The sequence below is a fragment of the Phalacrocorax aristotelis genome, chromosome 4 (assembly GCF_949628215.1).
Source record: "Phalacrocorax aristotelis chromosome 4, bGulAri2.1, whole genome shotgun sequence".
NCBI lineage: Eukaryota > Metazoa > Chordata > Aves > Suliformes > Phalacrocoracidae > Phalacrocorax > Phalacrocorax aristotelis.
This window is the reverse complement of record NC_134279.1, coordinates 31613768-31641574: the sequence shown is the minus strand read 5'-3', so window position 1 is coordinate 31641574 and position 27807 is coordinate 31613768. Positions and strand designations below refer to the sequence as shown.

The 27807-nt window shown below is 41.1% G+C and overlaps 1 protein-coding gene across 1 annotated transcript in view; it reads left to right on the top strand.

The window, feature by feature from the left end:
- Positions 1 to 27807, top strand: part of GRID2 (glutamate ionotropic receptor delta type subunit 2) — a 738061-nt gene that overhangs the window by 656392 nt on the left and 53862 nt on the right. The window contains exon 14 of the mRNA XM_075090836.1: positions 10287 to 10453. Within this exon, the coding sequence (XP_074946937.1) occupies positions 10287 to 10453 (167 nt within the window). The remainder of the gene's footprint in view (positions 1 to 10286; positions 10454 to 27807) is intronic.

Below are 27807 nucleotides of genomic sequence, written 5' to 3'. Positions count from 1 at the left end.
GACTTATGGGAAATCTAGAGTGAAACAGGAAATACAATTGCTTAACGTATTAATGATTCTATTTATACATGCTTAGATTTTTTTTTAAGATGCCTACAAACATAAATCAAGTAAACCAGACTGAGTTGTCATTAGGGATTTATCCACTGTATAAGGAAGGACGTATATAAAACATTGTTTATCTTTAAAAGCTCTAGAATTGTCAACATGTCAGTATAGGATATTTCCATATTGAACAATTAACTATTGATCAGAATGTTTTTTCATTTTGAAATGCTAATCCATTGATTGCAGGGAAAATAATTCAGGTTGAAATCAACTTTTTGGAATAAAATATTTTCCAGTTTGGGTATTTATTATTGGTTTGGGTCCAAAAATTTGCAATACTTTAACTCAAAATCTTGAAGACTCTTGTGCAGTAAGATAACTGGTTTCTGTCCAGCTCCATTTATCACTTTCATCATGCAAAAGCTCTGTGTTTAACATTATGTCTCTGAGTTTGCATCAAGTGTACTGTCCAGGAATTTCTGTTGATACCTGCTTCACGAGAAAGAAGGGATTAGGATTCTTTCATGAAAAATATCAGTTCTGCAAGAATCCTCCAGCACAACAAGGAATCGAGTAATTGTTTTATAACGATTTTCTTTTTAGTTGATGTTTGGCTGCTGTTTCCTAGTTCTGTTAACTGTAAACTCATTTCTGGCATCTGAGCTGTTGTGTGGGCAGGTCAGGATGAATTAGAAACAAATATAATGGGACTCTGTGACTTGCATGTCATTTGTTATTTACAGTTGTGTAAAATGAATGTTATTCCCTTGGATAAGTGGAAATGCCTGCACAGGTTGTAGCCAGAGATTAGCTAAGTCATGTATGCTTGAAGGCAAAGGCTGTAAATATTTCATTCTCTAAGGATGTGAAAGCCCAACTACCGTCTGAAATTAGAGTTGCAATAAACATATAAAATCCATAGTTGGATGTGAAAAGTGCTCAGATGCATAAGTTCCACTGGTTTGGGTGCTGTCTGAACTTTAAACTCCTTCTGGACACTGTTTGCATCTTTATTTACTTTTGTACATAAAGAACCCAGGTGCCTGCTCCTTTACCTGGACTTGCTCTGCCTGGCAGAGCCTTGGTTTTAAATAACTGTAACCATATTCTTTGCATTAACTGTTTTATATGAGGGATTTCACTTCTAGATGGTGACCGCGAAATGCTGAGTGTTTTGGATTGCAGATACTCTGTCTGTATTTTCCACCCTGGCACCCTGCTCCCCCTAGCAGATTGCTGCAGGGCAGGCAGCAGCAGAGAGGAGCTAGCTTCGAAGGCTACAGGGACAATATGTGACAACTTGGTAGGCTGTGTCATCTTCTCAGTTGTCTGCATGGTGATAGCAAGCAGGCAGTCTCAAATGAGTAAAAAATGCCGCTGCACTGGTCTTCCTCCTCCCACAGCTCCTAATGTTTTCCATGGGTACAAAGAAGAGAAAGAAGAGAAAGACGACTTAGCTTAGATCTGTAATATTTTCCTTTCCTGCATGTTCAAAGTCACTTCTTGCAAGAATTAAAATGCATTCAGGAGCGGGGCCGCCAAAGACTCGACAAGCCAGTGACCAGGGGGCAGTGTGGCCACAGGTTAGAGGAATAAAGGCTCTTAACAATGCACTGACCTGGGGATACAGAAACGTTTGTTTATGCAGCATCTGCCGTCTGGGCCATGTGGTCAGAAGGGACTGACCCACCTGCAGGAGATGTGATCGGGCTTAAAGTGGTTGCTTTAGCTGGAAATAGCATAGGACAGAAATTTCTCTGTGGAGCTTTTCCAGAGTGCTTTCCCGGAAACCCTCTGTGGCACCAGTCTGTGCAGCAGCCTGAACTTATAGCCTGAAAGTAGTTAGGGACACCCTGTAGTAGCCATTATTGAACTCCAGGGGAAGGGGATGTCAGGTATAGCTGAAAGGTAGAAATCTTAAGGTGTTGGGACAGATCTCAGTCTGCTGCTTTCCACAGCCACATGAACCTTTGCGCTTAATGGAAAGATTCACTGCTAGAGAAGACTGATGGATTCTTGCAGGTGTTCCAGGGAAAGAAGTAGCTTTCAAGACCACCAAAGTCTGTATGAAAGCAAACTGGTGTGGAAACACTGAGCTCTATAATCCAAACGTGTTCCTTTGCACCCTGGCCCAAGCTTGTGAGGTGCAGTGCAGGTTGGCAGCAGTTAGTGCCGCTCGTCTTCTGCAGAGTACCAAAATGAGGGGAAACATGCTAAACTGTTGTGCAGTGTAATTTCAGAGAGGTTTGGTAACATTTCTTTCGGAGCTTCAAGATATTGTGTCTAGATTTGCAGTACCATGCTGGCTCCATCCAAACCCGGGCAGGAGATGCTTATCAAAGAGAGAAGGATAGAACGGTTCAAAAGAAGATAGTTAAATTCTTTTGTGTGAGTAGTGGGACATCCTGAAACCTATTACAACTATGAAGGCGGTCAGAGCTCTTGTACAAGGAATATAAAAAACTGGAAGTTCAATCAGTTTCTTTAAAAAAAGTTTCTAAAATGAAACTGTATTGTTTCAGATGAGCTTTTACTGGAGGATTTTTCAGTAAGGTTGGTAGTTTTGCAAAGAATTTTCATGTGGTGAAAGTTCTTATTCAGATGATGAATGGTTTTGATGAGTAGTTTTTTGACTTTTGGTGATTCTTCATTCAGTCAGTATTTCTTTGAATAAGGAATACTGCCCAAGAATTGCAGTTAGATTGACTCTGCTTCTGTTCTAAAGAATGGGGACGAGCGCCCTTCAGTTAGTGTCATGTTGGATCGATTTAATTTAAAGCGGGATGCTGCTTCTCTAAATTAATCTGCATTTATCTTCTTCATGGTATTTTAGTTCACAGAATTTTACTTTTTCACCCAAATTAAGAGGATTGATTTATGTACATTTCATCATTTGAATGTTCTTTTGTTCGTGATTAGCTGCTACAAAAATATATCAGAAGGGGGGGAGGTCACTTTAGTGACATATTGTTGAAATTTGCTTCATTATTGAGACTGCCATTCGGCTACCACAGATCTAAGGTTTTAAGGACCTGAAGTGTTTCCATATCATTTTTGTATATGACTATCTCTGGTGATAGCCTTACAATAATATCTATTGCTACCTGCAGCACTTAGTTGTCATAAAATAAATGGGAAGCTGGCATTAAAAAAAAAAAAGTTGGTTCCTTACCTTTCAAAGGTCTGCTTTGCTGAGATTTATTTTTCTTTCTGTTGTTTTTTCCTCCTGTTTCTCTTCCATCTGAAATTAATGTTAGCTGTAACAAACCTGTGGTTCAGCTACATGTTAGTGATCAGTATGATCTGCTGCCTTTTTTGTGCTTTGCTGTGAATACCTGGAGAAGCAGCTGGCTCCATTCTCCCACCACCCTCAGCAATTGTAACTTCGATTGGCATCCACCCTGTTTCACTCTGCTTGTTATTTTCTTTCTTGTAACTTACAAGATGTGTTTAACTACAATGGCAAAATGTGCATGCACTGAGCACTAGAAAAATTCTAACACAAAGGTGCCGTCTCATTACAGAGCTGTCATACCTGAGTAATTCTTCTGCATGAATTATTCAAGGTTTGCCCTGTGTAACAAGCGAACATGTGATCCTAAGGCTTTTCTTGAGAAGTTGGTGGCAGGTTGCATATGAGGAATTAACACTTTTCCTGATGAGGTTTAATCTGGAGCAAATAGACATGCCATTGAAGCTGATATGACAATGTAATGAAAGATAAACTTTGTACTGAAGAGGAGATGAGGCTGGGATTTCTAACCTCTTCTTTCTTCCCCTAAGCTCCCCAGTATTTCATTTCCTTCTGCTGTTCACTCCCGGGCCCTAGCTCAATAATGCTTTTAGAAATGATTCCGCACATTTCTGTTTGAATAACTACAAAGAATAAGTTTCAATGTTTGTCAAATAATGCCCCTTTAATTTAAATAGCTTTTGATAAACCCTGCAAAATTACTTTCTAAAGGGTTGTTGTTATTATTATTGTTGTTATTATTAGTTAATTAGCTGCCTGCCTTGATGACTGAATTGAGTTTTATGATATAGGGATATTTATTCTGTGCTCTATATACCACCATTGGAATCCAACTCCCGTCATGCACCACTGTCAGTCAGATTTGTATTCTGCCTCCCCGATTGTATGACCACGTTTCCCTCTTAAGTTACGCCGATCAGCCACACGTGCTGGCCTGAAAGGGAGTGTGGGGCAAGAAGCTCCAAAATTGTGCTTCAGAACTAGAAAATTTCGTTTTGGACTGTATATTAGTGGGTTTTATTCAACAAAGCTGAAATGTGAGGTTTTATTTCACTGGGATCCAAATAGAAGTTAGCCAGAATTGTGCCCTTTGTGAACAAAATCAAGGCTTGAAACTCTTGCCCCGGAGGAAAATAAGTTAGGAAATTAAAATTTCTCTGAAGGCAGAAGATCTGACTTCTGCTTCAGTCTGATAAACAGCGACTTCTTTGGCCTCTTGCAAGAGGATTATGGAGTAATCAATGCACTTACATTCCCTTCTGCTAAAAAATCTTCCACTGTGAATGCCATCAAGCTGTTTGGCAACATCTGACAAGAAAAATCTAGATTAAGCTTCCACCACAAATTTTATCTTTGCCTTTTCTCATTTTGGAGTACAATATCCCTATTATGTATATTAGCTCTCACTCATATATTTGTAAATGTTCATTGAGTTTTATTCCTTCTTTTTCATTCCTCGTGTAATAGCAGCCTTGGCGAAACTGTTTTGTAGAATGGAGTACAGCCCTCTGCAGGCTGTAACCACTGCATGCTTCCTGAATACGCAAAGATTATGTCAAAAATTTAATTTCTGTGTTTATATATGTCGAAGTCTCAGGTCCGCACTGATAGGCATAGGGCCAGCAGCATTGGATGGGTTTTTTCCTCTGTGTAGTCAGTGCAGTGGAATGGTCCCTGCTGGAGAACATGACCCTCAAAGTGCTGTATGGAGCAGGTGATAAATCAGTGTCCTTGATCAGTTTTAGGTCAGAGCTGGAGTTGCTACAGCTATGCTGTGGAAGAGTGTTTCTTTTCATGTGTCCTTGGCTAAAATACAGCTGACAACTTTGTAGGCAGGGAAAGGTGTACAGCAGTCAGAGGGGAAGGATGGTGCCTAATTGGTAATAGAAATGAGTAGACAAAGCATCACCACTGTGCCACAGGTCTGTAGGTGCAGGGTGTTCAGCAAATGTGTTTCATCAGCATTATCTAATAATTTTCAGGGTTTTTTTCCCAGGAAATTAATATCATTTTAATCATTTGAAACTTAAGATTTTCCTGGCCTTAAATGACACGTTGTTTTTGTAACAGGTAATGCATTTTATGTATGATGAAATATTTAAAAGAGCTCTGCAGGAAAAATAACTGCCAGTTCTGTTTAACCTGCAGCCTATTGTATACATTTTTTCTTTCATGAGGATTCTTTATATTACTTTTAAAGAGGAATTTAAAATACAGAAAAAATATTGTCCAAGAATTCTAGTAAAAAAAATTGCAGTAGTTGGTTGTTGTTTACTTACAATTATTCATTTCTGAAATTTATAATTTTCTAGGCCTAGAAATGTGTTTTTTAGAATGCTGGAATTATACACAAATACATTATTCAGCCTACTCTGCATGAAAGCGTTAGCTGTAAGAAGAAATACTATCCACATCCGTGTTGACATAAAATGCGTGCATATGCGACAGTGTAATGGCTTTGAATGCTTTCCTCATATAACTCAACTGGTTTTGGGTAGAGTCATCAAAGATAAATTTTAACTAATATCTACAGGCAGGGCTTCAGCAAATAAAAGTCTCGTAAACATACAGTGATAGAAAATGGAAATATAAGAGCCTTATAGAAATAGTTTTACCATCTGTGTGCTGATGGCCCCTGTTCTGCGTAACAACTCTTTTTACAGTAGCTCCTTTGGAATTACTCACAAAACGGTGAAGTCAAGGCATTTTTGTCTGGTACCATACTTCCCAGTTTCACTTAATGACCAGTGTAGCACATGTGTTCAAAATACCCTGATGAACAACTAACACGTTCAATTCTGCCTGCAATTTTTGTTTTTCCTATGGTACTAGTCATCTGATACTCCAGAAGTCTTTTTAGCCTCCACCATACTGACAGGCAGGATGTCACAGGGAAGGACACTGAAGAGTCAGTTCTCCATGCCCTGGAGGACTGAAAAACTGGGGTTGTGCTGAATAATAATGCACTGCCCTCCTACAAATGCTTCCCTGGTGATCCCGGGCTGCACGGTCATGTGTGAACAGCATTCAGCTTTGCCACCATGCTGAAATGTTATTATCTCAACACAAAATGCCAATGTAATGATGTGGAAACGTAGAATCACGGTGCAGATCTTCTGCGAGTGGTGAGTTATAATATTACAAAGAACCATTTTGTTTTCCAAGGAGATTTTGCTTTCATTTAGCCCCCATAATTGACTGACTGCAAGCTCCTTAAATTTTTTGCACAATGCAGAGCTGGGATTTTTGCTGTTCATTTTGAGGCCCACAGTGGAAGTCTTCAGCATAGCAGTTGGAAAGCTACGAAATACGTGCTTCTCATAGTAAGAGGGAGAGAGAAGGATATAGGTTTTTAATTGACTTTTTTTCTGAAATTCCTTTCTCATTTCACACACAACATCATCCCCCTTTTTCATAGTAAACTACCACTTATTTGTAGGTGCAAATCTGTAGAATATCAGCAGTGTTCCAGATATGCTATACTATGGCAAAATTTTATTCTTAGACCTTTTGGCTAAAACCAGTCTTAAGTTGTGCAAAAGGTCCATGGGCAGATAGTTTAGAACGAATCTCAGAAGGGTATGCTAAAAAGGGAATCATATGCCTCCTGAGCTGCCAGATAACTGATTCTCTCTTAGCAAGGCAGGTGTTTTTCTCATATATAAAAATTAAGAATTGGAGACAGTTCAAAAGTAGTGTCACTGCTAATGGGAGGACTGAACTGATAGATTTGCCAGGAAAGATTAAAGAAAGCTATATCTAGCTCAGCTAAGTAACAGAAAGGTTCATCAATAATTGAAAGGTGTCAGCCCCAAAGTGAGAGTATTTAGAACTGTAAAAGGAAAAATAACTAGGAATGACATAAGAAAGTTATTAAAAAAAAAAAAGTAGTAAAAATAAATACATTGAATAGCAATGAAAATAGTTAGACTGAGGAGTAGTTCCATAAAGAGAGTGATTGGAAGCATGAAAATTGCAACTTAGGTTTGCTCCATGGATTTGAATTCCCTAGATTTGTAAATGGGTAGGGCAAAAATGCTAAAAATTATCTATTTTATTGCATGGAACAATCATGTGTTGAAGGTAGAAGGCTGGGATGATCCCTTCTGGCTCTTCAATCTCTTTCCTGCTCCCTGTGCTTTAACTGAGGCTCACTGTGATCTTACCTATGAAAAGTAATATCTTTGTGGGAATCTGAACTGTGATATTATCAGGTCTGCTCTAACGATCTTATATATACCACTTCATCACATTATTATTGACAGTAAGTGCTTTTACCACTTTTATATATTCTCACTGTGAGTTGTTTTACAGCAAGGCAGCCAAACCAAGAGAATTTTTCCGGACCAGCTGAGCAGCTGATAAGTCTCTTTACAAGCACTTAGGTGAATTTAATGCACCGGGACATTAAAAGGGTGGGTTAGGACTAAAGCGGGCGTCAAAACATAACCCTCTGCTCCTGCCAACACCTCAAAGGTTATCTCCCCACATGTAAAATTATTCAGCTTTTGAAGCCCACTTTTCCTTAATTCCTTTGTTTGGAAAGGCCATCTGATCCTTTTCAGGACTCATTTCCCCCTGTTCTGATCTTCTGCCTTTGTCTCATATTTCTCTCCCTTGCTGTCTGCACATCATGATTCTTTTCCAGGCTGAGTCATTATCCTTTTAAATGTTCCTAGGAAGGGCTTTTTTCTCAGTCATGCTATCTATTTCTTAGCCAAGTGTTGTCTGTAGGAAGATCAGATTAACCCTAGGCTAGAAAGAGTTCTGTGAGTTGCAGTGCCTGTAAGACAAGCGTACAAGTTGTATTGTTTGTTAACAGCGAGTTCGCTTCTATGCCTAAACCTCCACTGGGAGGCAAAAAACCCCAATTCTTGACCATTGTCAGAGCCTGAAGATTAAAACTGACCCAGTCCTGTGTTTGTGTCTGTGTATATGTGTGTTTTGAAATGAATTTTCTTCATCCTGACATTCATGTGGAGTCCACAAATAATATGGCTCCCTTTCTGCTCCAAAATCTGCACAAATCCTCCCCATACCATGCCTATGAATGGAAATAGGAAATATTCCCTCTCCAGGCCTGCAGTGTCTAATTCACAGAATCACAGGATGGTAGGTGTTGGAAGGGACCTCTGGAGATCACCTTGTCCAACCCCCCTGCTTGAGCAGGCACACCCAGAGCAGGGGGCACAGGAACGCAGGTTTTGAATGTCTCCAGGGAAGGAGACTCCACAACCTCCCTGGGCAGCCTGTGCCACTGCTCTGGCACCCTCACAGTAAAGAAGTTTTCTCTCATGTTTAGGTGGCACTTCCTGTGTTCCAGCATGTGCCCATTGCCCCTTGGCCTGTCATTGGGCACCACTGTAAAGAGTCCAGTCCCATCATCCTGACACCCTCCCCTTAGATATTTATAGGTATCAATGAAATCCCCCCTCAGTCTTCTCTTCTCCAGGCTGAACAAACCCAGGTCTCTCAGCCTTTCCTCATAAGGCAGATGCTCCCGTCCCCTGATCATCTTCATAGCTCTCTGCTGGACTTGCTCAAGCAGTTCCATGTCCTTCTTAAACTGGGGGCCCAAAACTGCACGTAGTACTCCAAATGTGTAACTCAGATTGATTATGTATTAAAAGAAATGTGTCCCAAATGCAATCATTCCTTGTGCACTACATCTTGTGAGCAAGCAGCCAGTGTGGCTTGCTTCAGTAACTTTTATATGTAAACAGCCTTTAAAAACATACTCTACCTTGTCAAAGCCTAATCTAAATGATGTACTGACATGGCTTATTTTGATATGCTGACTTGATTTTAAATTCTCTCTGGATTGGCTGGCCCCAGATGGCCTTTTTGTGTTTTGTTTACTTTTCACTTAGCCATCACGTATTTATTCCCATTAGATGTACAAAGTCAATGGGTTCAGACTAGTTTCACAGCTTAGCTGGCTAATATGGCATAGGGAAAGCACTGAGTGAAGCCAAGCAGCGGGTCAGGAAAAAAGTAATGTGATTCTTAAGGTCTGACATAGAGACCAATGAAACAGAAAATGGGTAAAAGATCTGGCAGAGCAGCTAGAAATGTTTGGGGTTTGGTTTGGGTTGTTTGGGTTTTTTTTCCAGAAAAAACATGATTCGACTGGAAAAATAGAAATTCACTGAAATAGGGAAGGAATTCTTTAGACTGAATTCTGTTTTTAAAAGATTACTTCTGAATAAATGCTGAAATTTTTTATACATCCCATATACTTAAATGAAAAAAAATCTGATTTTGTTTTGAATGTGAATGGATAGTAAAACGATACTTTAAAATCCTTTCAATATAACGAGTTGTTTTGTGTTTATCTTAGTCAAACATTTAAAATGGCTTACATGATCTTGCTGTATGAAAGTCTCTGAAGATACGTGAATGTGTTTCATGCTGAGAAAAAGAATCCCAAAAAATCTAGCTGGCATGATCTTGCCCACAATCATGCACAGAGCCCAAATGACAAAGGGGTGTTCATGATGCCTACAGCAACCTGAAGCACGACTGAAACGTGGACTATCTTGAACAGTGATTTTCCACCTGGATAGCCATGCCTACCCTCCTTTGCTTCTCCCAATGTGAATACCTACCTTCCCTCTAAATGGTTGTTTTTTCAGCTGAAAGGAAAAACTCAGTGGGGGATTCGGGGTGGAATTTAGCACTGACAGAGGGATGGATGTTTCCTTTGTTCACTGAAGAGGGACAGGACAGGTTTCCTATGTGGTGCTGCTTCACTGGTGGCAGCACGTTGTCCTCAGGTCACGGTTTCTTCCATTTCTGCTGAGGTGCGCAGGCAAGGCACTGCAGGGCACCCGTCACAGTGCGCTTCTTGTGCTGACAGCTGTTTGGCACCCAAACCTCACTTTCTTTAAAGAACAGACTGCTGAAAGTGCTGCTTTTTTAGGGCCACTGACCTCCTTTTGGACTTGGCAGTCCCTAGTCTGAGCTCTTCCTCTGTTTTCCGCAGGTGAAACACGGGAACTATGCCTTTGTGTGGGACGCAGCAGTACTGGAGTACGTGGCCATCAACGACGCAGACTGCTCCTTTTACACGGTTGGGAACACCGTGGCCGACAGGGGATACGGGATTGCGCTACAGCACGGCAGCCCCTACCGAGACGTTTTCTCACAGAGGTAAGGCTTTGGAGAAGGAGGAGCAGGTCCTAAGGGAAGGTCTCTCGCAGCTCTGGACCCTTCTTTTAATTTCCTTTTCTGTGAAGGGCAAACGTCTTGTGCTTGCAATCCACTTCATTTCTCACATTGGCGTTCATTTCCTCAGAGACATAGGATTATTCAGTTTTCTAGAAACTGCATTAAAATACTTCGTGTTGCTCTTATTTGAATTGTTCTTGTTTCTTTTGGAAAACATTAGTGAGACAGGCTGAACTTCATTAGCAAGAAAATGAGGAAAGAGTTGATTCATTTGTTTTAGAGGGACAGCACAACTCAACCCTTCTTGTTACAGAAGCCTTTTCTTAAAGAGAAAAAAGTAAACTTGGACACTGAAGGGAAAAGTGAAGGGGATGAACAAGAACATTTGATGTTTAAGTGAACACACTCCTATTAGTACCCAAAAGCTTAGATGCTTACCCCAACGCTAATCCATCTCTTGGGCTACAAAAGTGACACCTCTAGAGATGCTTCTGGTACTGTATTTCTACTAGGATCAGAAATACTAAATTAGCTGTATGTATTGTGCCTTGGCAGTATTTGTGCTTCACTCTAGCATTGATTCCTAAATCAGGATGTGCATGAAATGTGAAAAACAATCAAATTTTTAAAAACTGTAATATATGAGCTCTGCTTTTAGGAGAAGATGTGGGCTAATCTCATGATCCTTTTTCATTCTGAACCTACTCTTCAACCCAGTCTCTAATGGTTTGTGTTAGAAGCGTGTAACAAAATTTTACAGTTTGCTGTGATGGAATTTCTTTTGTGTGGTTGCCATAATGAACATGAACCATTATGACATATGAATATGCTTCATTCAGGCTATTGCCTTTGCGTTCAGTCCATAGAATAAGGTAGGGGGAAAAAGTAGTCAAAAATTAACAATATGCAAATTCAGAGGAATCACTGTCTGCTCAGACATACTGCATGAACAGAGAAGGCTTGAATTCATTGAATCTGTTCTATGCTGGGAGCAATTTGGCTGAATTTTGTGCTGGCATAGAAGTAACATACTACGAAAGTTCACAGGTTCAATAAAAAAATTTAATTTCAATGAAACATAGCCATGCTTTCAATAATACAATTAGCATTATAGGCAATTATTTACTGAATAATTCTAATAATTGTAATTGTAATAATTTAACTAGTTTAACTTAATGACCAGGCTGGCTCTGCTAAAAATCTCTGGCTCTGTAATGTTCGGGGTCTCATGCAAAACAAAGGAGTAAAGTTTCTTCCTGTAAACTTTCTAAGAAATGCTTCCAGCTGGTAGAGATCTCAGGTGCTAGTCCAGGTGTTAAGTCATCCTCTTCAGAGCATTACCCATGTAAGCTTGAGTACAGAAATTTGAAGACATGGGGGAGTTTCATAGGCTGTGTTTTTATTATAAATATAGTGAACCTGCCAAGTGGCATGGCATGGCATGGCTCATGCCCGCACAGATGATCATTCTTCATCCACCACCACCACTGCTGTCCAAGTCAAAGTGGATGTGTCCAAACCACCCCTTAGGGACTGCTTCTGACATCTTTTATATGCTTGTTATAGTTCTCAGTGCATGGGGGAAATGGTCACAGCTGGTTCTGGTAAATTATTATCTTCTTCATTGCAGTATTTGGTTCCTGGAGAGGCTAGGTTACATCTTCTTCTGAACACACTGCCTTTAGTGACTTCTGGATCATTGGTCTGTGCAGGCCTGACATTTCCAAGTACAATTTTATTTTGGAACAAAATTTCAGCGTTTCAGTGTAACTGTAGGGAAGCAGGAAGAAGCATAAAAATTTGCACATATATAGCGCTTTTTATCTGAGGATCTTCGAAGCAATATTTAAATATTAGCATCTCTCAGTAGAAAGTAATGCCATTTCTATTTAATTCTTAGGGAATCCTTAGCATAAGGAGACTTAAATTAATTCCCAAGGTCAGGTGTTTTCCCTGGTGGAATCAGGGATCATAGGCACACAGATTTCCTCATTTTCCATTTCCTGCTATAGTTATCGGAGTTCAGGTGGATGAAGGAAAGGGATTATCTGTGAGGTATTGGGCCACAGGAGGACCTGGATGGATACACAAAACTTAGCACTGATGAGAAAGTAACACGTTACATTATCAAGAGTAATGGTTGAAGAAAGAAACTGGAACTTGCTTAGAGTGATGCTACCTACTAGAGAATTTAGAGTCTGAGATAAATATTCTGAAAATGTGTGTGCTGCCCTTTAAAGTTTTATTTCTGTATTATTAAAGCATATTCTATTGCACTTCTAATCATGTCCATAAATATAGATGTACAGTTTGAAGCTGTGAAACACCATATAAGAAGCAAACACATGAAAGAGAAAGCATGCTTACAAGGTTTTGTTCTAAAAAGCCTTCAGTACTATTCCTTATGATTACTTCCACGTGGTTTTCACAAATCATCCTTACTTTTCTTCCTAATGAAAAAGCTGAACAACCTTCAGCTGCTGCAGCCTGCATGCTAAATAGAGAGGGAAATAAATTTCACTGTATAGGATTAGCAAGCGTACACATGAATATTTCACATTCTTTAATGCAGTAGGGACCTGGTTTGAAATATATTGGCATTTCTTGATCTTTCCTAAAATAAAATTATTTATGTGAAAATACAGGGTTTCTCTTTTATGAAATTTCCTATAAACCCATAAGCTGCACAGTGTTAAATCCCTAGGGTGCAGCCGTAAAAGGTCTGGCAAGCTTACAGGAGATTTTGGTCTCAGTGCAGGAAGCACGGGCACGAGTTTAAGGCTTTTCATTACCTTTTCTGAACATTCAGGTGATTCCCAGAGAAACAGGAAAAGAGATGTAGATGTGTAAACACCCACCCCTCCCCTCCAGTGCTATGGGGCAGGAGTTGCAGTCAGGATAACACTGTGATAAAGTTTAGGCATTTGGGATTTCCAAAAACACTCTATGTTTGGGATGTCTGCTGTGTTGCTCTTCAGGGGATTAACACATGCAAAATACTGTGGTCTTTGGGGACTGCAATGATATTCACCTGCTTTGTGAAGTATTCCAGTCACTATGGGAGTTTAGCCACCACTTAGGCTACTTAAGAAGGACATTAAACCTGCCATTAGTTTGAAATGCTGAGGTGTCATCAAAACACATCCAGGGCCTTGTAAAAATTAAATTGCCTGATGTTATTTCCTCCTGTAACCGATCGTGATGGCGTGCCCCTTTATATCACAGGCAGTTTGTGAGGTGCTAAAAAGAAGCCTGAAACAACCGAGAACACTGTGAGAACCAAAGCTGCGGTGATGGTCCTAGTGGCCATGTACCTGCGAGTGGGATGTGGGACCGCAGCTGGTGACCACCTGGCTATCTGGTACCCACCGCGCTGAAGAAGCACGCAAGCTGCAGTGCCCTGAGCACGGTGTGGAGCCAGTGCTGACAGCCACCCTGCTCCCGGCCTCAAACCGCTGCTACCAGCTGGTGCCTGTGTATTTGCATGGGATGCGGTCCTACCAGTATGGAATGAGCCTCCAGTTACCAAGGAACCAGAAAGTGAAAATGCTTATATTAGGCTACAGCTAAATTAACACAAAAGGGTCAATATATACTTGATTTCAAATTGATGCAATTAAGCAAGTGTCCCATGGGAATGTGCTGCCATTGAGGTACACTTGCTTGCATTGGTTCACATTGTGTTTATATTTTCATAGATGTAACGTGATGCCTATACCCTTCAGAAAGAAGAGTGAGTGCTCACACATATTTGAACTGAAGCAATTTAAAATCAGAATTATTCTTACAAATGCAAGCTTGGGTATAGTGAGATATTAATGGAGAGGGTGCCAAAATGCACACCACTTAGAACTCCGTGCACATTTGCTGGGCTTTTAAAAAATTAATTCCAGCCACACCACAGAAAATGGAACCCTGTTGAGAATTATTCTTTCCAGACCCAAAGAAATCTAACGTTTTGGGGATGAACAAAATGTTTTTGATGAGAAAAGTTATACCATTCAAAGTGTAATACCAGTATGCCTTCAAAAAAGCATTTTATGCAGGTACAGTTTAGTGAAGAAGGGCAGTCAACTGAAAGCACTGTAAAGAACCTGGTCTTTGAGACCTTTCTTTTTCACAGGCAGAAAATCTCTTCTAGGCCAAAACAAAGACATGGGCAGCAGCGAGTAGTCTGACTGCAGAATGAGATTGGCTTTTTGCTCTATTGGGATGGCAAAGTGGCCAGCTGGGGTCCCACGTAGTGCCTGTGACCACTCTGTGCCTAATGCTCTCTCTGAAAACAGGAGCTTCTAGTCCATCCTGAAAACAGGTGTGTAGCTGTGGCACAAATAGTATAGAAAATAATCTGGGTTGCATTTGAATGATGGTCCTGTCATGGTATCCTGGTGACTTCATTCACGTGTTGCAGATCTTAACAAACATGTCTGGCCATGCCATTAGGCAGCCAGTTGACGTGCTCAGGTAGACTGCTGTCCCCTTATCTTTGCCACTAAGACTTAACCTTCTGGGCACCAGCAGCCTCCAGGCAGAGTGTCAGTTTTCTCTATATATGTATTTTTCTTTCAAGGTAATGACAGGGGATTTAATAATAGGAACTGCCAAATTTCCAAGGAGAGTTTGAAGAGGATCTGTCATTTGGTTCATGAGGAACTGTGTGCTGACACTAAATCTGACACCTGTTAAGAAGTCTTTTCAGCCCTAAACTTTATAACTTCCATTGCACCCCTGGGAGGTATAAATATAATTGCAAGCTCTTTTCAGAGTATTTCATAGGATGTCTGTGCTTCCTGCAGTGCAGCAGCAATGGCCCAGGTGCTGCCCTGGTGGCTGGCTTTTGGTGGGGGTCAAGGAGGGGGTGGCAGCAAAGTGCTCGGATCCCGCTCATGTCCCTGCTTCCTCTGCTGCCTGACTCTTCTTCTGCACTACAGTCCTGGCCACACAGCGCGTTAGAGGCAGAGGGAGAGAAGCACTAATTTCATACTCATCAGAAGCCAGCGGTCAGCTTTTCGCTGAAGTAACTAGAAGCTGTCAACACCCAGTACCGCTGAATAATCAAGCTGTAATTATTTTGCATTCCTCATATCCCAAGAGCATCCACGTGCATTCTGCCCCAAAGACGTCACTTTTAAATAAAAGGAAACAGTGACAAATAGGGGGAAAAAAAGGCAAGGCTGCCCTCAGAGTCCACAGGGTGGGATTCTTGCTTCTTGTTCATCAACTGTGTGTCCTCAAATGGCACCCACCCCAGCCGAGCACAAGCTTGCAGATAAAGTTGTCTGTGTACCGAAAGAATAGGCAGCAGTTGCATAACTCCTGGTGGTCATCTGTGAGGGGTGCACTATGCAATAGCATGTCTGGAAGGTGCAACTACCACACAGCTTCCTCAGAAACCTCAGACTGAATTTGGCGTAAATCACAAAAGGTTGCAAAGAATGTGTTGCAGCTAGAGAAGCCAGTCACTTCTTTCTGCCCTGGGGGAGAAAGAAATTGAGATTTATAATGATTTCCCCATGGCAAGCCAAGAGGCAAACTGTCTTGGTAAAGACACCCCTCTAGCAGTAAGTGTTGCATTTTCAGATGTCCAAACTTTTGGAGACAAAGAGGAGAGCCATCAGGTAGCATTTCAGACTCCCCCATTAGGAAATCATTAGGGATATGCTTTAAATAAATGGTATGGATTTTCTCTTGTCCTTTTTTATCTCATCAGCAAAACCCTGAGTTTTAGAAAGTTCCTGCCCTGAGTCATAAATGTGTGTTCTTCCTGTCTCCTCTCTATTAATTGTCTCTCCTCTCCTTAGCTTTTCGTTCTGTGTCTTGGAGGTCACTGATGTCCAAAGACTCCAGCACAAGGAAAATTACTTCCTTCCTGACTACCTTGATTTCTTTTTCTGAGTCTGGTACTATGTGCCCACTTCTTTGAGGAGATCCTCCCCTCCTCTTTTTTTGGTGCTGTGGTTTTTTTGTTTTCTTTTTTTTTTTTTTTAATGAAAACCCAAGAAAGTGTCCCTTACTCTGATTTATCTTTTACCAACTATGGGGAAAATAAGACTTTTGGATTACAACCTAACCCTGCAGAGAACTGACCATAATGATCTAAATGGATTTTTCTTTGTTAAATAGAGTGAGCATCCACAGAACAGTGGATGTTTTAGTAAGAGCTCAGCTTTGCTTTGCCTCAGTTATTTGTTTAGAATAGAAATACTATTATGAGCTGTATCTATAGCATTCTGAAAAGTACAGCAGAGAAACTAGTAAAATCCCCTCACAAAGAACTTTTTTCTTATTATTCCAGAAAATTAGAAAACTCTGCAGATTAGGAGAATTATTGGACTTGAAGCAAACTCTTAAATTTAAATAGAAAACTTAAATTCTTAGAGGCTGCCCTTAGATCATGTCACAAGTTCATATAACTGAAATTACATTAGTGAGAGGAAAAAAAAATATTTAATTCCAGACTTCTGAGCAATCTGACATGAGAATCCACTCTTAATTGATTCAGATACAGTCACTGTTAATAAAAGCCTTAGCTTCAGAGTAGCACATAATAACAAAATAGTTTCTCATATAACCGGGATACTAAACAAAAAACCCTGTAGTAACACACCAATGTAATATTTCTCAACCATCCAAAATAACACAGGCTACCCTTATTTTTGGCTGTCTATATTAGACTCGTAGTGGTGAAACTGGGAATTGCATCAGGCCCTAGGTCTCAAAACACATCCACCTTCCTTTTTCCTGACCCAAGTCCTCCAGGATAAATTGCAATTGGCCTTGGTGCCAGGGAAACTCACCTTGTGGAAGTGCTGCTCAGATAGCCAGCCGTCTGCCCCGGCGGAGCCACAGGGTGGTCGCATTCTGCACCGCTCACTCCCAGGCCACTGAAGCCGGGTGAAAGACCTGTAACTTCACATGGATTATAAGAAAACATGTAGCTTCATTCTGGTTTAAAAATATGGCATCCATTACTTCATATAAAGCCCTAGCAAAAAGCTTTTGTTCCACCACTATTCTCTCTTCTTTTTTTGACCAAGCCCACGACCATCTGATCAAGCTTGGCATTTTCTGTAATCCTCTACGAGCACATTGCTAATAGCTTCCCCCAAGGACCAGATGGTCTGACGTTGTCCCTTTGCATTCTACTCCACTAGCTGCCTAACGCAGAGCTGCAAGTTTTGAAAATTCCTGCACAGTCATCAGAAGTGTTTCCAGGCTTTATTATCCCTTCGCATCTCACTTGCCAGCCAGGGCTGCGGGCTGTAGGGCTGCAGAGAAGCTGTGCACCCACACATCACGTCCCTGCTCATGAGAGCAGGAAAAGTGGTTTTATTGGTTCCTGATAGCGTGCATCTGCTGCCTGCAGGTCTCACACTAGAGTCACGATTAGAAGTTGAAAGAGGTGGAGATGCCTACAGAAACACAGACTTCAGCAACTTTTTAATATGCTGTAATATTAACCGATGGGGTGGGTTAAAAGCCTCTGCAGCAGGTGTGAAGTTTACAACAAGCACATAATGGGAAATTAATTAATGCAAACATATAAAGGCAGCGAGCAGATTAGTGGGCTTTTTAAATATACCACAACGTTAATTGATGGGTTAAGTTAAAGGATCCTGAAGTAGCAACACTGAGATGAAGCATGAGAAAGAAAATCATAAGGGAAAGGCATTAGATCTTCTTGCCTTCATACAGCATAGAGCTATGAGAATCAGAGAGCTGTCTGCTGGCTTTGTCATGGGAAGGCACCTCCGCATACAAACAATGCTGTGGTGAAGGAGTTGCTGCGCACTGGAAAAGAGGTGCCATGGAAAAGTCAGCTTCATGCCTTCTCTTTTTCCTAATTGCGTTCAGAAAGGGCACTGCATTTAAAGTTTCAGAACAGCAAGCTAGGTAAGCTGTTTATGTGTATTAATTCCACATCATTACCCATGAACCACCCCAAATAAAAGAGTTTAATTGTACTGTGTTAAATCGCCAATAGATATCGCTTTGCAAGCTATTTCCTCCTACTTTCTATCCACTTCTCTAGCCTTAGGCACCTCAGACCTGGTGTGCAAAATGACCAGATATTACCCAGTGACGTGTGTGCAGTACAGCCAGTGGAAGCAGTGTTGCTCATCCAACTATACAGAAGCAATGTTTCTTGTAAGCTGAGTTGTTTGTGTGTTTTAAAGTTTTATAGAGTGAGTAAGTTCATGGCTACAGAATTTGAAGCTGCTTGGTTATAAATCTGATGACAGTAGAGCTAAAAGTCTTAGCGAGTGGCTTCCCTCCAAGAACTTGCCTTTTCATGAATTCTTAAAGAAGAGATTAGGTTTACAGTTAATGCACACTTTCCTGTAGTACATTTTTTGATTTCTGGCTATCTTCTCTTATATTTGTGTGTGTCAGTCTCAAGACAAGCAGGTTTAACTACTCACTCTGACGCAGTTGGGCAGCAGCACTGGCTTTAAAGTGGGGTGGAAAGTGAGTGCAAAGCTTTCCCTGCAAATAGGAAGGATCCAGCCACGCAGCTGTCTTGACAAGTGAACCATAATAACCACAAGTAAGGGTTTAGCTCGCCTACCCCATACCAGTATTACCTGCCAAAGGTTCCTGCCTCTTGACCTAAGTTGCTCAAAACACGGGTCAACCTATTTCAGTTAAAATGAGCAAGAGTAGCAAAACAGGAGGGAATAATATATCTTGCCTCACCTCTTTTGTTGGCTTAAAAGGTAATTAACCTTTAGCTGGACCATAAAGCTAGTCTTCAGCTGGTGCTGTTTTCCAGATAAAAATGAAAGGCTTTTGCCTGAAAATAAAGCTTGTTTTCAAAGCTGAAATATGCTCTGGTAAATAGTGAGCGTGATGGTATGACAACTTGGGGGATTTATCCATACCTGAGCTAAGAATTTTGCTCCTGTCCAAGAAACTCTTGCATCAGGGGCTGCCTCAGCCTGCAGAGATTTCCCCTGCCATAAAACACCTACATGCTGTTTGGCACCCATCCTTGAATCGTCAGTAGGGGAAGGAAGGTGCTAGCCTTGCTTGATGACTTCAGTCAAGTTTGGAGGTAGGGAAAGGAAAAAAGAGTTTGTGGAAAGTCTCCAGAATGCAGAGCTGAGGAAGAGTGGTAGCGAGGTTTGTAGCAGAGCTGTCTTCCCTTGCTGAAACAGGATGCAAGGAAAAAGAAAGCTGGTTGCAGGGACAGAGGGAGTGAGAGGAGAGGCACCAAAGAGAAGGAGGACCTGGGTGCTTGTGAATGATTATGAGGTGGTGAATAAATGGAGCCTTCCTTGTTGCTCAGCTCCGTGCAGGGAGGAGATTAGCAAAGAGAGAAATCTAAGGAAACTACCCAGAGAAGCTTTCTGCTGTGTCTCAGGGGAAGCCTGTGGGGTAGGTTGTTCCCAGAGCAATTAGGTGGAAACTGGGAGGAGCAGTCAGGCAGCGTCCCCAGCAGGGTGGCCAGTATGTCTAAGCGCTGTGGTTAGGGAGGATTGGATTAGTTGAAAGGTGAAGATGGGATGGAGAAGCCTTTACTCTCTGAATGCATGGGACCTCAGTAGGCTTGAGGAAAAAATGCTCTGGGGATGAGGTCTCACAAGGTCTTAAGGACCTTTGTCCAAACCCCAAAAAAGACTTGGTGGTGGCAAGGAAACCAAGACAGGAAGCTGCAGAGAGGCTTGTGTCAAGATTTTTGTCTGGCATGGGGTGAACAGTAAGTGGCTTTGGAAAACTTCTGTGCTGTGTGGTTCAGCTACCATGTAGCCTGGCTGGGCTGCACCTGAAGCTGTGAGTCATGGGAGGTGGGCACGTAGGCACCGGGCGTGTGCATCTAGCTGCCCTGCTGCTGCAGGCATTACAGAGCCTCTGTCCAAGCCAGGCAGAGAAGCAGTGCGGCTGCAGCTTGTCCTGGCATGAGCACAACAAGGAGCAAGAGGTGGCAGCGCATCAAACCCGAGGCACAGGCAGCAGATGTGCTTAACTGGGTTGTGCCAGTCAGATCCAAACTTCCCTTGAAATATTTCAGACTTAGTCCCTAGCATCGGCCTGGTTCAGAACGGGCTCCCAAAAAAGCTTACCTTGGCTCTGCAGTTTTTTGAGGGGTCAAAACAGATGGAAGCATTTGCTAACATGAAACAGTTGGATATATTTGGGATTCCTGTTTGCACAATGTGTTTTGTTTGCTGCATTAGTGCCAGTAGGGTTAGGTTAGCCCAAAATAAAGCAGGGCCATGATCCCAGGTGTCATAGCGCTGATAACTTTATCAAAAACGAGTGGCTTTCCAGACCCAGGTTTTGTACATAAACATGGCTTCATTCTGCTTTATGACTACGTGCAAGCAGAAAAAAAGGATGATATGGCTGAGGAAAAATTGTGCTTGCCACTTTATTCATAAAACACTTTTGCAAAGTGCATTTAGGAATTCGCCATTGTAACCGCCTGCGCGCAGAGCTTTCAGTGCAGAACTCTGACACTGTATTTAGTTCATACTCTGACTGCTCAGCTAAAACTTCCATTTGTATGCATTTATGCTGCTTCACACATTATGTTATCAGTCACTTTCAATATTTCAAAGTCACAGTAGTCCTTTTCTGACATACATTTGTCAGAATGAACTGCCTTGATTGCTGTTATTATAGACTGCAGTTCCCGACTAAGGGAAAAGTCGTATCTAGAACCAGAATATTGAAATTGCTCAATAAAATAATAGATAAAACAGAATAAAATTAGACTAAATGAACAGAAATAGATGCTTTAAATGACCTGCCAAAAATATTTCTTTAAAAAGGAGGAGGGGCAGGCAAGACGGGATTTATAATCCCACACAACAAAATTAATCAGGAAAAATCTAATTTTTAAATTTCATATGCAAGGTATTGAAAATTGCTCTTTTCCACTGCCTGGTAGTGAGTCAGTAAAGTATGTCTTACTTGGACTTTCTCTTAATCAAATACTTTATCATATTCCTCTAATGATCACTCTCAATAGAAGGATTTTAATCATCAGTCCATTATAGTCACAGCACAATATAATGAGGGGCTTTGGCCTAGCCTGAGAGGGTGCTTACACTCCTGATTAAGTCCTAGTGGTAATAATTTATCATAGCACATGAGCACGTCTCTCTCTCTCTCTCACATGTGCTTAATAGCATGCAGGGGCTTTGCCAGTTCACTTTAAAAGCCCTTACAGTTTAGGACTGAACCCAGGGGGAAGCACACTTGTTTGGAAAGGTAATGATCCTTTTATGCTTATTGTAATTTAAAAAAATTTTTCCTTACGTTCGCTACTGTTTTCTTCAGCTGAAAGAATAGTTTGACAATAGGCCAATTTCCAAAGCAGTAAAGAAAAGCTGCCACTTAATTACCTTGCTTTGTAGATAACTGCATACTACAGCTGCTCACACCAAAGCAGAAATTTCAACTAGTAATAAGCATGAAAGTGCAAAATAGCTTTACTGGATGCAGTTTCATACATGGGATGCCTAAACATCACCAACAAGATCGTCAGTGTCTCCAAAGATAGCAGATTCCTATAGGAAGCCCATAATACAGATAAGCTGTTGTTTTGGGTTTGGGGTTTTCTTAATTAAAAATTCAAATGTTTCAGTTGAAAAAAAAACCCAAACAAACTCCATTATAGTAATATTTGAAGAGAAAAGTAGTAGAGTAGTAAGCACGGATTTGCAGCTTTGAGAGTAGGGATTAGAAGTGTCTGAGCCAGGACTGAATTCTTTTGGCTGTGCTTGGGCTATTCCTAGAGCAGCATGTGAGAGGAAGCGTGCAGAACAGAGCCTTGAGTTAGCTCAGAATTATGCACCCTGTTTTTAATATTGTTTAGCTGTATTAATTTCCTTGGGTTTGGAGGGAATTTAGTTCATTAGCATTGGAACTTCAGATCATGGAATTATGCCAGATTTATACTGGTTTAGCTGACAGGAAAATTTAATGCTATAAATATGCTTTTGGCAAAATTTAGATGTAAGGCTTAAGATTACCATCCCCATGAAACAGGGAATTTATGTTCATTTCTATTTTTTTGCCTGTGAAGTACCATGCAAAGCTACAGAAATGTGTCAGCTCTGACACTCACACTTGTGCAGTGATCAGGGCTTTGAAGAAGCCATCAGGGTTCACCCGTAGCATCAAATTCCCTTGCATTCTTCTACCATTTTACATAAATCTGGAGAAAAGCATAAAATTCATAGAACGACACATGCAAGGTAACTCCGCAAATCGCTTGGCCAGCTAGCAAACCGTTGTTTCCCCCACCACCCTTTCTCTGCCCATTTTCCCAGCTTTTCCTTCTTTATTCCTAGTGCAGACCACATGGCTTAACTGTTTACTTGCCGGTCTGCAGTGGGGCCCCTTGGCGAGAAGCCCTGGGAGGGTGCAAGGGAGCAGCCCCCGGCATGGCTGGGCAAGGTCTGGGCCTGGGAGGTGCAGAGAAGGCTGTAAGCATTTGCCCCCTTGGGCTGGTGGTCTCAAACCCACCTCAAAAACAAAACTGGTGTTTGGGATCAGTACTGTTGTTTGTTGTTAAGGATAGAGGATTTTTTTATTTCTTTTTTTTCTCAATTTCTAGTAAGTGTCAGTGATTTGTCTGTTCATTCGGCTGAGCTGACATCATCTTTTTGCTTGTGTTTGAAATAAAGCCTGGGTAAGCAACCCTCGCCAGAAGACTTCTGTCCCAGGCTGGCAGGACTGGGAGCAGGCCATGCTGTGCTCCTTTCAGCTTGTTGCAATTCGATTCCCACAGTGCTGCATTTCAGGTTCAATTCTGAATATTTGCTTGCTTACAGAGAAGCTTTCTCATCCCCCACAGGCACTTGGATACACACTAGTACCTTTTTCCAAAGTGAGGAAAAAGTAGAGATGCCAGCCCTTCATCTTGGCTAGGCAACGATAAGCTCCTTGCTAAAATTTTTAAATGTTACAGCCCTTTAGATCACTAATATACATCTAGCTTTTCCTTTACAGCTGGGATTATCACAGGGCTGAATCTTAATAGTTATGGTGCAGGTTATCTCTGTGTAAATAGCACAGTATCTTTATTCTGCAGGAGAAATTCTGCAGGTCTGCACTGATATATTGATCTGGATAAACAGGATAATTTATTCCTATCTGGAGCACCTTCTTAAAGTTCAGTTTGTGATGCTTGCAGGTAAAACTGATGATTTACTGTTTGTGGATACAGCAATATAGCTGGTGTGCTGCCTACAAACCAGTATTTTTCTCTGTAGGCCTGACATTGGACTTCATGAGCCTCTTGCTATACTGCCAGCACTAATGTAAACATTGCATCTGAGCAAGGAAGTTCCTTATTTCTGTCTGCTTTTCTTTTTGGCAGTCTGCACCGCCTTCATGTGGGGCATTAGTGGTGCTTGCCTTGAACCACAGTGCTTTGACAGCAGGGTTGCAGGAAGCTTTCTTGGCAACATTTGCTCTTCTAGAGAATTGTTTCCTGGCTGGAGGTTTATTATGCACTCTGAACTTGAGCTTTCTTTCAAATAAATTTCAGCTGGTTTTGGCAAAATGGAGTAATTTGTGACTGAAGGAGGAAATAGTATGATATTCAGGGATTTATTTTTTTTTAAATCAAAATAGGGAAAAAATTACAAAATTATGAAGCAATTGCTCAAGGCCTTGTCAATCAGAACTGCTGCTCTTAGCACACCATTTCTCCTGCGTTACCCTGTCTGCCCCAGGATAACAATGTAGTTAGCTAAATTAACTGGTATTAGCTAGATATTTAAATGTCATTAGAAATTCTTAAACTGAAATCTTTCTGAAGTTGAAAGTAGAAACCCATTATTTGATAGAAAGAAATAGAAAAGGATACTTACAATAATTCCAGAATCAGTCATCATAAAACAAGGAAACTCTGAATTAAGGTTCCACATCAAAGAAACCTGAAGGTAAGGAATGCAATTAATTCAGTCAGCCAACTCCACATCAGCCCTATAATGATGCCATGCAGTTAACCTGTGCTTATAATTACAGCACATCCTTAGTTATGAGAACTTCAGTAGATAAAAACAAGTGTGCTGATTTCTTTTCAATTTTGTAAGAACATTAGATTTTTGCCTTCAGATGATTATGGATGGGAAGGCCAGTAAGCTAAAAGCTTAGGAAGTTGAAAATGCATGGGAGGAGGGTGCCTAATCCTGATTTGTGCTCTGAAAATCTTCCTCCAGTGTTTCCTACATCAGTGTGAGATCCTTTGTGGACCAGGATGCTGTACCAGGTGTTGTAATGGCTTTTCCAGCTCTACTCTCTGCAAATCTGTTCACTTCAATTTAAACCACTCTTCCCCTGCTGTCGGCCTGCTGTCTTTCTCCTCCAAGCTTAGAGTTTGCTCCTTTGCAGCGTCTCTCCATCCTCTCCAGGGCAGTTAGGTCACCCTCAGCAGAACATGTGAATGCTCCAGCCTGGGACATGGATAGCCCCAGGACGCCTGGGGGATCCTCCAGATTGCTCACTGTCCATACCATAAACCCACAACTAACCTCCTGTGATCTGTTCTCCCTCATTACACTGCTAACTGAATTTTGCTAGCGGTATTGTCTTTCATATTCTTGGGACCAGCATCAGTTGTCATGGCAATTACTGTCAGACGGTTGCAGCTTGTATGCTTAGGAAAGGGTGGAAAAGCTGATGGCCAGAATTAGCAGTTCAAGGAAGCATAAAATATCAGTTGCTATTACTGCTTAGTGACCAAAAGGTTTGGGGCTGTAGCAGTTGGTAAATAGTTCGACTTCAATCAATATCCTGTGTACCTTTCACACTAGCTTCTTAGATGAGTGTTATTGGTCTGGTTTTTAATACTCACAATGACATTTGAAATGACTCATGAAAGAAATGGGTCATTCTCTATGAAGTCATTCTTCAAATCGCTATGGTAATCATACATCTGCCCATCCTGTGTATGGTTTGGCCATTTTATACTAGGATACAGTTTACAAACGAGCCTCAGGACACAATTGGAAAAACATGGACTCTTGTTAATGTCCTTTAGCCTCTCCATGTTGTTTAGCCCCAGCTTCCCTGATGTTCTAAGGAAGAAAGACTGCAGAAGTGGAGGCTAACTGTAAGTCTCCCCTCATCTGACCATGTTACATTGTGGGTTGGACCCACAGGCTGGTATTTCCACCCTAGTGCTTTTGAACACTGGGCCTGCCTATTGACACTTCTAACATGGGTGTATTGGTTTCATTATTATTTTTTATGAAGCAGAGGCAGAACTATGTCTGAAAACTTCTTCGCATAAGCTTGAAGAAGATCCACGCATGATAACAGCATGCCATTACTGCTAACTGGATCACGGATTATTTTCACCAGAAAGTAAACACAAAATGGAAGGCTTCATACCCTCAACTGCTAAACCTCTCATACCCTCAACTACTAAACCTGTCCACCCACTAAATTTCGCCCATGGTAATTTTGTCTGTATTGACTGAGGCAGTTGAAATCCTTGTAAATAGACATAAGTTGACAGGCAAAATGCAAGAAAAAGAAAATTATGTAAACATGCCAGGGGCTCATAAGAGTAATCTATCAATGCTCTTTTTGGTAAAACAATGACAGAGAAAATTAGCAGAGTGGGGCCTTGAAGCAGTATTACAATATATACCTATTCAAATAAGCTCTCCTGGGATCTTCTTTTCTTAAAATAAAACAACCCTTTCCATGCAAAACAAGTCTGGGAAGGAGGAGAAGTGTGTATTAAATTTGGTCAGTCTGTAGCTCCAGAGACATGATCAAATTCATTTCTGTCAAAATTTGGAGAAAATGCTTCACAGCCCTTTAAGTCAGATAGACCTAATAGGACAAAATTATGTCTCTGGCACATCTTGGTATGAATTTGCTATTTTCCTGAGCAACTTGACACAAACAGAGATGTTTTGAAATATCCCAGGCTGCTTGATGGTCGGTTTATGTTTAGACAAATAGAAGGATCTTTAGCTTATTGATTGACAAAAGTCTGGTCAAGAGTTGTCTACCTCTCTATTAAGAGTCTGGCTTTCATAGTGGAGGGAAAAGAGGAGTCTCTGCACACAGGTTGTCACATACGTGTTTCGGCTTTGCTGCAGGGAGGCTCTGTCAAATGCCTGCTGAACAGCTAGTTTTCCAGCACCTTTCTTAACCACATGCCTTGGAAAACAACAAAGGCTTTTGCCGCACATTGGGTAGTGTTTTAAAACCTCTCAACAGGGGATGTATCAATATTGATCTTGTGCCAGAGACCGCATTTCTTGATGCTTCACTCTTTTGTAATGAACCCCTTGAAAGGAAAAAATGGGCTAATAATACCCATTTCACCAGGATCTCAGGGGAATGGAAGCAGGTTTCTTGTCACACTTGAGCTGACAGTTTTCTGATTGATGGCATTTATGGGAAGTTGAAAGAGGATTAAAGCCTCATGATGATGGTTTATTTCAAGAACATGACATGTTCAATATGATAATAAAGTGGGAATTTTTCTTCTGTGGCTTTTATGGGCTTGGGGTTGTTTAGGATGAAATCACAGATAAAGCGATGGCTGAAGTCAAATGTGTTTCTGAGGCGGTCCGATGCAAGGTGACAGAAGCCATTATAAAACCCTTGGCAGTTTTTTTGCTACAGGGAACTTCACAGCAAAGCCAAAGGGAAACTGTAATGATTCATTTCACGTGGGAGGCCAAAACTTTTAACAGTGTTGGAGGGCATTTTGCTTTAATTTCATAGCTGTGCTGGCATTGAGTATCAAGGCTTATTATCAGCAAAAGGCACCAAGAGATAGTGATTTGAGATTACAGATATGTAGAGGGCTAGTGAAGCGAGAGTTAATTTTATACTCCTTTGTGGACATGTAATGAGTGAGAGGAAGGAAAGTATTTCCCAGTATCACATGTCAGCACAAAGAGTGTAAAATCCTCAAGAGAAAGGAGAGGTGTTCCCTGAACCATCCATCCATCAAACACTTGGATTCAACCTTCAGCTCACTAGTGTATGTGTTTTACCCACTAATGATAAAGCCAAAGTAATAGTGTTATAAGCCTCAGTACTAAAAGTAGATTGCTGTAAATAAATCTCTGCTGGACCAGGAAGCCTGAAGTTAAATTTTGAGTAGAGTCTTCAGGGTCTCACTAGAGTGAAGTAATCATTATTAATATTCCCCTGCAGAGCTCTGAAATAACTTTGCATTTACTTACCTATTTATATGCTAACTTATAATAACATTTTAAGTAAGTTTTGTCAGCATTAATAAAGTTAATGGTTCATTACTATTATATAGCTATTTTTATTTAGAAAGACCACTTACTCTAGGCCGTTGCAAGCTAAACTGTTTCCAAAAGCCAGCTATCTGCAGC